Genomic DNA, 12493 nt, shown 5'->3' on the forward strand with positions numbered 1-12493 from the left:
TGAATCAAAAAGCTTGTCTTCCTTTCTGAGTTTGTTGTGGGCTTCACTGAGAGAAATGGAGAAGAATTTTCTTATCTTCTTTGGTGTTGAAAGCCCACTACTTAAGAATTAGAGTTGTGCCCCACAGCTGCAAGCTAGCTCAGGCTGAGTTGTTGTCTCATACATGGTTTGGTCAGCCATAGCAGCTGAGAATTTTGAATTTTGTTTTGGGCCCTCTTGGATAAGATTTCCCCCAGTTTCATCATTTGACCAAATTTTTGTAAATTTTCACTAGAGTACTGGGAGACAGATATGATCCAAAGACCATTTCCTGTTAAATATCAAAATTGGATTTAGGTACCTGAGAACAATATATATGAAAAAAGACACATATGTATATTAGTTTGCCAAAACTTCTTAATGTCAGCAAAAAGTATTACCAGTCCTGCTTTCAGAAATAGCTAGACTGTGTTGCAGATTTTTTTTTACAGTCATTGAGTGTGACGAGAACAGTAAGCCTGAAAAATTTTAGATTAATTGTTTAACAATCAGAAAGATTTGTCTACATAAGAAACTACACTGTTGCAGAATGCACTAGGTTTTGAATTTAAAATTAAGTACTTTGTATTGCCTATCTCTGAGGATGTTCATTTGTATGGAGTCTTCGCTTAGAAAACATAAGAACAGCATGTTTTAAGGTGAGGTAATAGAGTCTGAATAGAAAATTCCAAAAGAATAAGCCTGCAGTACATGTTCTGGACTATTTCTGCGTAAGAAAATAGCACACCACAACCCAAAAAAGTGAAGTGTAATCAATTGTTTGCTGCTCAGATAATAGGCAGACCTGGATACTAAGAAATTTACTCAGGGTGCTATATTGCACATGTGCTTTGTTGGTATTAGCACCTCAGAACCACTGAGTTTCCTGGTGCTGCATGACAGCAAACTAGACGAACCACAACACAGAACTAAACCATTTTCCTTTGCTTGTGCTAGATTGCTGTCAAGCAAATAAAGCATTTAGTTACATCAGTACCTCCTTGTGCCATCCTTGGCCTTTGGGCTGCTGCCTTTGGCTGTGGCAGGATTTGTGCCAAACTCAGCCTTGTATCCCTTCCAGAGTCACTCAAGTTGCTCCACGTACGGCGTGTCCCTTTTTACATGCAGCTTTACTTGGCCTGGCATGGATGTGCTTTTTATCCATGGCATGGGTAATCTCCAAACCAAGTAAACCTCACAAGAATTATGAGGGTGATGATTATATGGAGAAATGTTACCACCTGTTGATGCTATCAGTTTTACTTCTAGTACACGGATAGTATGAATTATAGTAGCGACCTCACTTTGCAATGAAATTCAAGATGTTTACTGTCCTAATCAGGTGCTAAAAAAGTGCACCGACCACACCTCTGCCTTTAAGAGACTGCTTGTTTTGGCCAAGTGTTCTTTTGAATATTCCTTCCACTTGAAGAAAGCTTTGGAAGATGGAGAAAGCATGCTAATTGCTTCTTCCTTGTTTCGTATTAATTCACTCATGTTTTTTTAAAAGTTTTAGATATTTATGTATTCAGTGACTTCAACTTTTCAAAAACAGGATTTACCCTTGTTCCTGGGGGTTTCTGTGACAACTTCAGTTTCATTTATAGATGCAGATATTTGGCTTTACACTTAAGTGAGTGTTCAGTTAATAACATTGGATCTTGGTAGACAAAGAGATCTACAGGAAGAGGATGGAGGAAGCAGAACAGTGCTAAATAACATGTTGATACTGATGAGTGGAACCATAGTGCAAAAGCAACTGACTGTTAAAAACGTAGCAAATTAAACAAACCAGTGCCCAGCTCTATTTTTTTATCTCTATACATACCAGATTAAGTATGTTAAATCATGAGTAAGGATGATATAGTAGCTCAATTAAAAGTTTTGCTAGTAAAATCAATAAATCTGTTAGCTCTTAGTTTATGTTGCTACTTATAATGTCACAGGATTGACGATCCTTTACAACGTATTTATACTTGTAAATATTCAGATTGGTTTTATTCAAATTCCTTTCTGTGAGTAGCATTCTCTAGAGGGTTTTTTTTTGTTACCTCTGTCCTTTTGCATAAGTAAACAGAGATAATAACTATTTATGGGGAAAATTATTAGATCTTTAGCTTGTCAAGACACCTTTTTTCATTTTTGACAACTCACATTCTGCTTTATGCAGGCTGTATTTCCTTTGTTACTTTAATTCCTGCTAACACTCTTTGTGTTTTCATTTCGTGGGTATATTTGTTACCTCATATACCTGAGTGCTAGTGAGAAGAGAGATTAAATTGCTTTAGGAGTACCTTGAGACATTCATCTGTGCTGGATAACTGTCCTTTGGACAGAACTGGAAGTAGTGAAATTTTCAAAAAGTGGGCTGTAAAGCCCAGCTGATGAGAGCTATTCATGATAGCTGCTGTATGGAGTGTTTGTTTAGCAAATACAAATAAAATCCTGGGATAGAACTTTGCTTAAGAGGTGTTGGTAGGTGCAATGGCATGCCAGGTCATAAATGAAAGATCAGAAAGAGCAGTGAGTAGACAGACTCATCAGTCTGTAGATAGTCTTAGATTTGGAGAAACCCTGGCCACCTTCCTTCCTTTGTATTTATATTCCATGTTCTTTCATTGAGCTATTGTATATTATGTTCATTCTTTATTTTTGCTTAAATGGGGCAGCAAATACCTACTATAGAAGCAATGACAGCTGATAAGCAGTTTTGAAAGATAGAATGAAATGTTAGATTTTTCAAGCATTGTCTTCTTCCATTTTGATACTCTTCTGGTCTTCAAAATATGAGAACGAAAGGAACCACACTGCTGGTGGAAGTTAGTGTATCAATGTAAAATGATTTTTAAGTGAAGGAAAGGATGGAGGAAAACTCAAGGTGACGTTGTGATCAACATCCTTTGTTTTCCCAAACAATCCTTACTCAAATCTTACCCAAAGTCTGCCATTTTTTCCTTTTGGTATCCATCGTGAATAGCACAGCTGCAGTAGACTTACACAATACTCTTTGTACCTGTCAGAAAGAAGCTGATGGAGAGACATTCAAGGAAGGGTACTGCTTTCCTACTCACAATAAGCTCTACTCCTCCAGGTTTCAAGGAAAAGTAGTAGTTGCCTCCAGCTAGTTTCTTACAATTTTGTACTTTTTTCATGTTTAGCATATGATGAATCTAATTATTGGCTGAACCTTGCCACATTTAAGGCAGTCATTTTTTTTCAGGGCTTACAGATGAGGAATACTAAAGGACAGCAATATTAAGTTCTTTGTCTGTGTTCCTTCCATGAGGCAGCGGCACAAGTAGGAAATAGAGCTCACGCTTATTCTTAGTCCCAGGAATATTTCATCCAAAGAATAGGCCCATATACTTTGATCCCTGAACAATACCCTGTCCTTACATAGCTTTTAAAAATAATTACTGCAGAGATCCAGAGGTGAGCTGATTGCCAAATATGATGGCAGAGAGGTTTTGTTTTTTTTCTCTGCAGACATGTTGACAGGAACCTTTGGTTTCCTTTACTTCCTCTGAAGTGTTAAGGAGAGCGCCACTGTTAAGTCTGTCTGACTGTATTCTACACCTGTGGTTTTCTAAAACAGCAGCATCAGGGGGTTGGGGTTTTTGGTTTTGTTTTTTTTCTTCCTATGTTTACTGTTTGTGAAAGGGGAAGTTCTGGAAGAGGAAGGGGATAAATGAGTCAGGGTTGTACTGGATTATCAAGAGTGAAGTGCTAGCAGCATGTATCATTTTTAGTCATGTTCCTGTGCCTTCTGGAGACCTTCAGAAATTCACGTTTCTACAGAAATACTTGTTTTGTGTGATTTGTCCTGAACTTAGTGTATTCCTGTCTGTGTCACTTGTCAGTAGTTAATGGCAGAAGTGTAAACTGTCACAAGGGGCTTTATGGGCAGCTATGATTTTCCTCATGGTGGCAAAATACAAACGATAAATAATTTGGAAAGGCCTTTTTTCACAGAATGGAAGCCTGGGGCACAAAATGTAAATGCTGAAGTCTCAGAGAACAGAGTGGAAGAGCTCGAAACATGGGTCTCCACTTCCTTCTTTCGTACCTGAATCACAAGACCCTATTCTGTCCCTTCGAATTAGTCACATGTCTTTTGTAGGATCCCTGTGTTTTACTGCAACTCGAGCATATGGATTAGAAATCTGTTTTGAATATAACTAATTATGTGAAATGAGTTCTGTACATATGCTTTGGATTTTAAAGCTTTAAGATTTGGGGAGGATGGATTTTTAAAAGTTAAAATAAACAATTCACCTTAGGAAGGCATTTCAAACTTTCTTTTATCTTGTTTCCTAAGCAGTTATGATTTGCAGTTTTGCCAGTTAACAGAGCTGTCTTTGTACAATTATTCTAAATAACAATTGTAGAGGAATTATCTGTTATTTAGTAATAGTCTGCTATACTTTTGTGTCAGATCTAGCTGGAAAATATTCTTAGCTGCCAAATGGATTTTATTCTAGATCTAAAGACTGTTTTTCTGTGCCAGGGGATTGAGTTATATATTTTGAGCTTGGGAAGTTGATGTATTGTTTATTACAGCAGGTGGTTGTTTAACAAAGTATATCTACGTGGATGCAGAAAGTTTAAACACTTACTAGATGCAATGAAGAAGGGAACCCAGCAGTAACCTAATTTTTGGAATGACATAACTGCAAAGATATACAGTCTGACTTCTTTTCTCCACTGTGGTTTTTTTCTAGAAATATGTACAGTTGTAAAATAAAAATAATTGTTTTTCATGGGAGATAGTAATATACAAGCATGAAAGTAGGAATTATATACACATACAGTGTTAAGCAGGTTTATGCATTTTCAAGTTGTTGCATGACATATAAATACCTACTGCTAAAATTTCTTTGTCTTGGTTATCATCTGTGAAATCCAGTAATTATGAAGGATCGGGGCATAGAGGTATGCTTTGCTTTGTGTATTTCTGTATATGCTGATTCTGCCAAGTGTATTTGTTTGGAGCTCTCTGAGTATTTTACTCCGTTCATCCGGACACGCAGGCAGTCAATGCAGGACACAGGTGTTCCTCCCACCTCATCAGTCAGGCCAGTGGCAGAAAGGAAGTGACAGTGCCTAATTCCCTATCCAGTTCTGTTTGCTAGACCATATTGCCTTCCAAAAACTAAAATTAGCTTTATACAGTGATTACAAAGTTGACACAGCCAAAACTTCTCTGTGTTATTGCATGCCGGTCACGCCTCACTTTCCTGTTTAATAGATCCAGGAGGGATGGACTGCGTCAGACCTTTTACTACTAGCTACCGCTGCCCTGGTTATAGCTGGGAGGTTGTAATATTTCCGTTATTAAGCCCTGTTTTCAAATCACATATGACTGGGTATTTGAAAAGTCCTTCAGTTATGAAATCTTTGCAGTATTGCCTAGCCTGAGCCACCTCCCCAGAGTTGAAGAGAAAATTGATTCAGAATACAGTCATTTACTGAAAAGTGAACAAACTCACAATTCTTGTTTTCAGGCTTTACTGTCCGTATTTTAAAAAACTTGCTCATGAGGTAGAACTCCAAAAGACAGATTAATTTTGAAATCAAGAAAATGCATCTTTCTTCTGATTAACCAAAAGATGTTTACTGATGCAATAGACCTTTACAAGTTTATACTAAAGGAAAATTCAATTTTTAATTTTTATATCTTAGGCATTCTGGGGTTGGTGCAAACCTTGTTGGTTCTTCAGTAGATCTGTCATGTACAAGCATGTCTGGCAACAAATAATAGAGTATGACTGGATTTCTGAAGTACCCTTTTTTAAGTTCTACAAGGGGTTTGAACTGTATGGCATCAGTTTGAGTTGGCAAAAGAAAGTTTAGCAAAAGCTAAGCATGAATCATAGGAAAAACATCAATAGGTGATGAGTATGTTGCAAATAATATGGAAGAGACCTATACTATGCATTATATAAAATGCAGTTGATACAGCATCATATTCTGTTAAAATATTCTTAAATCTTACCACTGTAGCTATTATATTGTGGAGAATAACAGTCTCAGTTCAATTTGGTATAAAGAGGCAATGTGTTTTGATTTTTTTGATCTCTGAAAGATAAGGTTTTTCTCATCAGCATGAAACCCATTCTCTCTACAGAAATAAAGGAGATGTTTGTGCTTGCTACCAGGCATAAGACAGCTGAGGAAAGAAATCCCTCCTCCAGGTTGCCAGTGAAAGTATATTATAATTTTAAACCCCGAAGGCTGGCTGCTGAGGCCTTAAAACCATTGTTTCTCTATAATTTGGTTAGCATTTTTTTGAGTTATAGCTCCAGTATGATCCCTTATGATATCTCTCCACTGCTAGAATCTAGTGAGTCAAAGGGTCTCTCCAGAGCATGTATCTGCTCAGCTCTTCTGTGCCACCAGACTGCCGGGACAATTGTCTCTCTGCCACTACAACAGTCTTCACTGTGACCGGGAGAAGAAAAGCCTGTGTTACAGTCAGAGAGGCAGGCTGAGTTGATAAAGATTGGTTTCTTTACAGTCTTGTGGTGGGAATGAGACCTAAAATAGGTGGCTCAGACTGACCAGTTCTTTGGCTTCCATTAGGATTATTCACCAAAATGCTGAAGCTGATGGTTTTAGTTGTTGTTTTTCAAATAAATAGGACTTGAACACCTCGTCTTACACTTATGAATGGAAAATAAGATGGAAAATTTTTGACACTGTTCCATCTTTATATGGGGGGAGAAAAAGGAGTCATCTTAACTTAGAAAATGGAGCCGCACAGACTGCCAAGTGGATAAAGTGGAGTATGTGCTTCTTGAGATGCTGTGGGAAAGCCTTCCACAAGACAGCAAAAGTACGTGTGCTAAAATGGATAGACATTGTCAGAAGAGTGAAATGCACAGGTAGGGAGAATCACTGGCCCACCGTGATGGCGTCATCTCTGCGCCTTGTATAATTCTTGAAAACCATTTCTGAAATCATTGAGCTTTGTATCTGTCCCAATAAGTTATTGAGATCTGGTATGACATAAGCATATCTAAGCAAAAATAGTGCAATATGTGCTTTACAATTCTGAAGAAAAAAAATACATAAGTGAAAAATTAAGACATGATTTGTCATGATTATTTGATGCCAAGGAAGGACTTGAGGTAATCATGTGGTACAGCAGGAATCAAAATTAAGGAGGAAATATAGCTACTATATATATATAAATGATTAAGAATTTTCCATTTTCTGCTGTGCATACATGCTGTGTTGTATGTTCAGGCACAGATAAGGTTCTGGTTGGTTTCAAGTTTCAGCTTTGCAGTCAGATAAAAAGAAAGTATCTTAGTTTGCTATGAAAACATTTTTTCTCATTTATACAAATACAAACAAAAAATAATTTGACTTTTTTCTTTGCTTTAACCAACTTATATAACGAAACAAAAGTCTATGGGTGCACTTAGTGACTGGTGCTGTTCAAAGAGGGAAGGAACAGGCTTTGTGATTTAGACACAACCATTTGGATGCATGTCTGTACTGTGCATTTGCCGTCCAGTTCCTACCAGTTGTTGGTTCTGGTCACGTACAGTGCATCTATACCTACCAGGCAATGCACACGCGTGGGTACGTGCATACAGACACACACTCTCCCTCTGGGCAAGGAAGTTCCCCAGATGGCACCTGTACGTGTACTTCATCCCTTAGTTCACTACAGGACTCAAGCCTCACAAATCCAACTAGGTAAATCTGTACCTGAAAAGAACCCCAGCAGCACATTACATTGCTAATGTAGACAGATACGTGGTGTACCAGGCAAGGGAGAGCTCTGTTCAAACTTGCACTGAGTCATGTTCCCATCTGTCCTGAGTACAGAAAGCTGCTTGCTTGATCATGGGTCTAGGGCAGGCTGAGGAAGCCACATTAAAATAGCTGTTGCTTGCTCTCTGCATGAGGCTTGAGTTCTGAGGAGTAAAATAATAAAGAACACGTGTGTGTAATTAAAGTACAAAGGAAATAGGAAGGGGGATAGCAAGGAACAAATCCAGAAAATAAGGAACAGTTGGGCATCGTAATTATAGACATCTGATTATACTGGAGGAATTAAAGGACTCTGAAAGAATAAGCCTTACAACCATTCTGAATCTTGAGGGGAGGGAGAGTGTATTCATCAGGGCTTTGTTTGTTTGTTTTAAATTACTTATGTTTTCAAAATAACTATCTGTATCATAGTTTTCCTGGTAGCAAAACCTGTAGCAAAATCTGCAACACAGCTTCCACAGGAATCTCACTTATAAGTTGTTCACAAATTTAGTTGAAATAATTGCTGCTTCAGTACTAAGTTGAGTGTTCTTTTAGGAAAACCCCAAGAAATCTGTTCAACTGGTTTTTTGATATTTTGAGCATTCTAAAAGCTATTTGGTATGCATGTGTAAAAGTCTACCTTAATCTTTTCATGTAGCTAGGGGCTTATTCATAATCTTGAATTTATTTAAAATACTGTCTATAAGCAGTTATAAATTACATGATTAATAAGCATTTTATTATGTTTTTCATTAAATTGTTTAAGGCACTATTAAGTAGTACCTGAGATCGTGAAAGGTGAATGGGATTGACACAGGACACTTCTAACTCACTAAAATACTTCATTAAAATACGTAAGAATACAAATTCTTCATCAGAAACTGCTCAGTCTCCTGGGTGGTCTCTATTTCATATATCAGGTGGGAAAATACCCCTTTTTTACTACAAGGATCATCTAAGGAATCTCCAGAAGGGAACTCTCATAAAAATTGCTTCTCCTCCTTCTCCTTTCTTCTCTTTCTTCTCCCCACCATCTCCCACAGATTTTTCCATACAAAAGGATTATTTGCATTTAAGAATGCTATGTTCTTAGCACTATACTAAATGGGATTTCTGTCCCAAAAGCTAAATAATTTTTGATTAACTGACACAAGTCGGGAAAGCTTGGAAGTGAGCTGATAGCAAGGAAGCTTAATTTTTGTTTCTAACACGCCACTGAAAACTGAAAGCAAGTTTTAACTAAGGAGAAGGCATTCAAAAAGAGAATAGGAGGTAGCTGCAGTAAGGGAAAGCTGGAAAGAATAAAAAGAATAAAATTGTCATAGGAAGAAAGAGTAAACCTAGTCCTGTGCTATGTTTCTATTTCTAGAAACCTCGACTGAAATAGGTTTGATGTCACATATAAAACTATATTTTGAGTTTTTGGGTGTGGTTTGGTTTGTTTTTTTAAATATATTAGCTGTCTGATTAGTATAAATTCCTGCTTCTGCAATGATTAAATGAAATAGAAATGCACAAGCCTTATCTTTATGGGGATCAGAAATGTATCTGGAATATGCAGTTGAGAACTCAAATCTGTTCTGTTACTGAACAAATGATTTTATATTCATGGAAACTTACTATAAATACGTCCTCAGAAGTGCATGGAAACACAGACTACGGATTTGTATTTCTCTGATGTGTTTTCAGTTGAAAGCTCAGTGTTTTTCTTGTGTCACACAGTGACTATTACACAAATATGCAGGATATATGAGATACTGAAAGATTGATTCAATTTATTAAATTTTAAGGATTTGATGTGATTTTTTTCCCCCTCTCCCATTATATCCGCAGGAGGAACCTAACAAAGCTGTCCCTCATCTTCAGCCACATGCTAGCAGAAATCAAGGCTATTTTTCCAAATGGCCAATTCCAGGGTGATAACTTCCGTATCACCAAAGCCGATGCTGCAGATTTTTGGAGAAAATTCTTTGGAGAAAAGTAAGTACTAACATTTTGCAAAATCCTTAATTCTTTCTAATCGTAAGCATGAAAAAGAATGATATTTTCAAAAATCCAAATAACAGTTCTAAGTACGTGGGTGGGCATTGTAAAGGTAATTTCTTGTCCAAGTCTTGTCCAAGTCTTTAAATTGGCTGAAACGGCTAAATTCATTATTAACAATTTTTTTTTTTTTCAACGTTGTAATTTGCTCAAAGGATGAATAAAAATGTATGGGCAGTTCTGTTAAGGGCACTTACGCTCAATCATAAATTAAATTAGACTACCTTGCATGAAGTTTATTGGTTCCATTCTAGGATGAAGATAGTACATTGTTTTCTTCATGTACATGGCAAATCATGTCCTTTCATTTTAAATATATACACATTCTACAAATGATAACTCTAAAGTCTGAATTAGGAACTTGATATTGGTCTCATGGACAGTATGTTTCCTTATCCCATCTTTAACTTTCTAACTACTACAATATTTAGTGTTTTTGAAGTAGCTGAAATAATGGTTTTTTTATCCCTTATTATCAAAACTTTTTTTCTACAACTGTACTACCTATAACGTAGTCACAGGGGACTAATGTTTTCTTTTGTTCAAGTTCTGTTACAGAAAGAGATAGAATAACCAGAGATACGTTGGAAAATTTAATCAAAAGCAGGTTTTGGAGAAACTTATTTTTCAAGAGTGGGTCTTAAAAGGAATGCTAAGTGTGACTTGTAGATATGTGATTAAATCCTTACAGCAAATGCGATAGTGAAAATGTAAAAGTAGGCAGGTGTGGGATTTTTTTGTTTGTTTCTGGGAAACAATTTTGTTTATGGTACAGATACAGGCTAATAAAAGATGCATAGCTTCATCACTTTCTCATATGGAATGTTTATTAGCAGTGACGTAAGAGGGAGGAGGCAAGAGGTTTGTATATTTTACAATATAGTGGAGCAATCATTATGGTCATCAAGTCTGATATCTTGCACAATGTAGGCCATAGCAAGTTACAGAACAATTCCTGCAACAATCTGTTAGTTTTCTGAGCAAGAGCAGCTCTTTCATTCTTTATTTAGAATACCAGCGCTGTGGGTTGGCACTTTTGCAAATTAATTTTGCTCAGTGTGAATTTACAACAGTTTCGCTTCCTTTTTTTTGTTAGTCGAAACACACCTACTGCTAGCTTCCAGCTTTCTGGTTTCATTATAGTGTTATCTGGTAACGTCAGTCTTCTAACAAATTTCTTTCCCATGTACATAATGTTAGAGTGTGATCAAGTTGCTGTCTCAATCTTCTTTTTGTTAGAGGAAAGGAATCTGTCCGTGTTTTGTGTTACCCGTTTTAACGTGAAGATGATCTTCAAAATACCTACAAAAGTTCAGATAAAGTTATCTGAAGGATTAATTTACATGACATGTAGGGGTCTCTATCATGTGAGGCTTTTAAAAAACATGTCAGTCAAAAAAAGAAAAATAGGAGCTTTGAAAAACCAATTAATGATCATCTTTGTCCGTGTTTCTGTTTTCTCTTCCTCTCTTTCTCCCCTTTGCTTAGCAACTCTCAGAATTTAAATCTCCTCATGGTCCTTCTCTTATTGAGGTCCTTGAATGACCTTTACCAGCTGTCTTGATGGCGAATTGCATTTCTGTCTTTGGTATTTACAGATCTCGTCTTCTGCAAGCTGCTGTTTCTTTCTGTCATTTCATCTTAACTGGTTTCATCAGCTTCCCTATTCACTATCATGCTCTTCTTTGTATTTCTCTACTAACTTGTACTTTCTGTGTGAGATTCAAGTGCTTCCCTTCAGGTTTCCTTCCAATGGTCCTGCCAGTTTCCTTTGGGAGATGGCACAATAGGTAGGTACTTGAGGCATCAGACACTGGGATACTGTAACATATTAATAAGTTTTTATCAGAACAAGGTTGGTAAGAAGAATTTTTCAACTGCCTTAGTCCGTCTGAACAACTCAGCTCTACCCTTGTCTTTCTCTTGTTCACACTTGGCTCTTCTCTTTCCTGACTCATCCCCTGGAGCGCTTCTTTCTAATCCTTTTCAGGGCCCCCGAGCTCTTGCCATGCCTTTTTTATGCTTTGGTTTTTTCCTGCTTATGTAAATTTCTTCATAAAATGCAACTTTAAATACGAATTCTCAGTACTAACTCTCTGACCTCCTCCCCCCCGAATATGTACTGTGATAGGGTTGGGGTTTTTTTGGGGGTGGTTGTTTTGGGTTTTTTTTGGTTAAATCGTCTATGCACCAGAAATGCCTAGGAATCAAGGCAGTTTTGGGACGTCCAATTAATTACTCATGTAACCTTGGTCATCTATTACAGCCTGGAAGTTTTTTGAGTTCTGTCTTGTCAGGTGCTTTACTTTCAGACTAGGTAAATAACGACTGTTATTAGTGTTCCCAGCTCTTTTCTAATAAACTGAAGCTGGTTTAGTTACCTGTCTTCTAAGCAGTGAACAGTTCATCTGTGCTTGGCAGCCTTGCCATTATCTCAGGTTTAGTTAATTGTGCTTAAGTAAGCATAAAACATGTAACAGCATGTATGTCAAATAAACAGATGAGAAAAAGGTTTATTTGGCATTACCTTTAATCTCTTCATTAAACAAAATGCCTGAAGCTTTTTAAACATTAATTATTTTCTAATGCATTTAGAAATATATGGCAGGTATGCCTGTGAGCCAAATCTTTTATAATGGGCCTGTTATGACAAATTAGTTTGCAA

At 37.0% G+C, this 12493-nt stretch overlaps 1 protein-coding gene across 6 annotated transcripts in view; it reads left to right on the forward strand.

Annotated features, from left to right (window-relative positions):
• CBLB (Cbl proto-oncogene B) overlaps positions 1 to 12493 on the forward strand; it is a 130423-nt gene that overhangs the window by 58296 nt on the left and 59634 nt on the right. For 4 of the 6 annotated variants that reach the window (XM_059835478.1, XM_059835461.1, XM_059835491.1 and 1 more), the window contains exon 3: positions 9619 to 9765. The exons of the other annotated variants lie outside the window; for them this stretch is intronic. In XM_059835478.1, the coding sequence (XP_059691461.1) occupies positions 9619 to 9765 (147 nt within the window). The remainder of the gene's footprint in view (positions 1 to 9618; positions 9766 to 12493) is intronic. 6 annotated transcript variants of the gene reach the window in all.

This window comes from Gavia stellata, chromosome 1, assembly GCF_030936135.1.
Source record: "Gavia stellata isolate bGavSte3 chromosome 1, bGavSte3.hap2, whole genome shotgun sequence".
Lineage (NCBI taxonomy): Eukaryota > Metazoa > Chordata > Aves > Gaviiformes > Gaviidae > Gavia > Gavia stellata.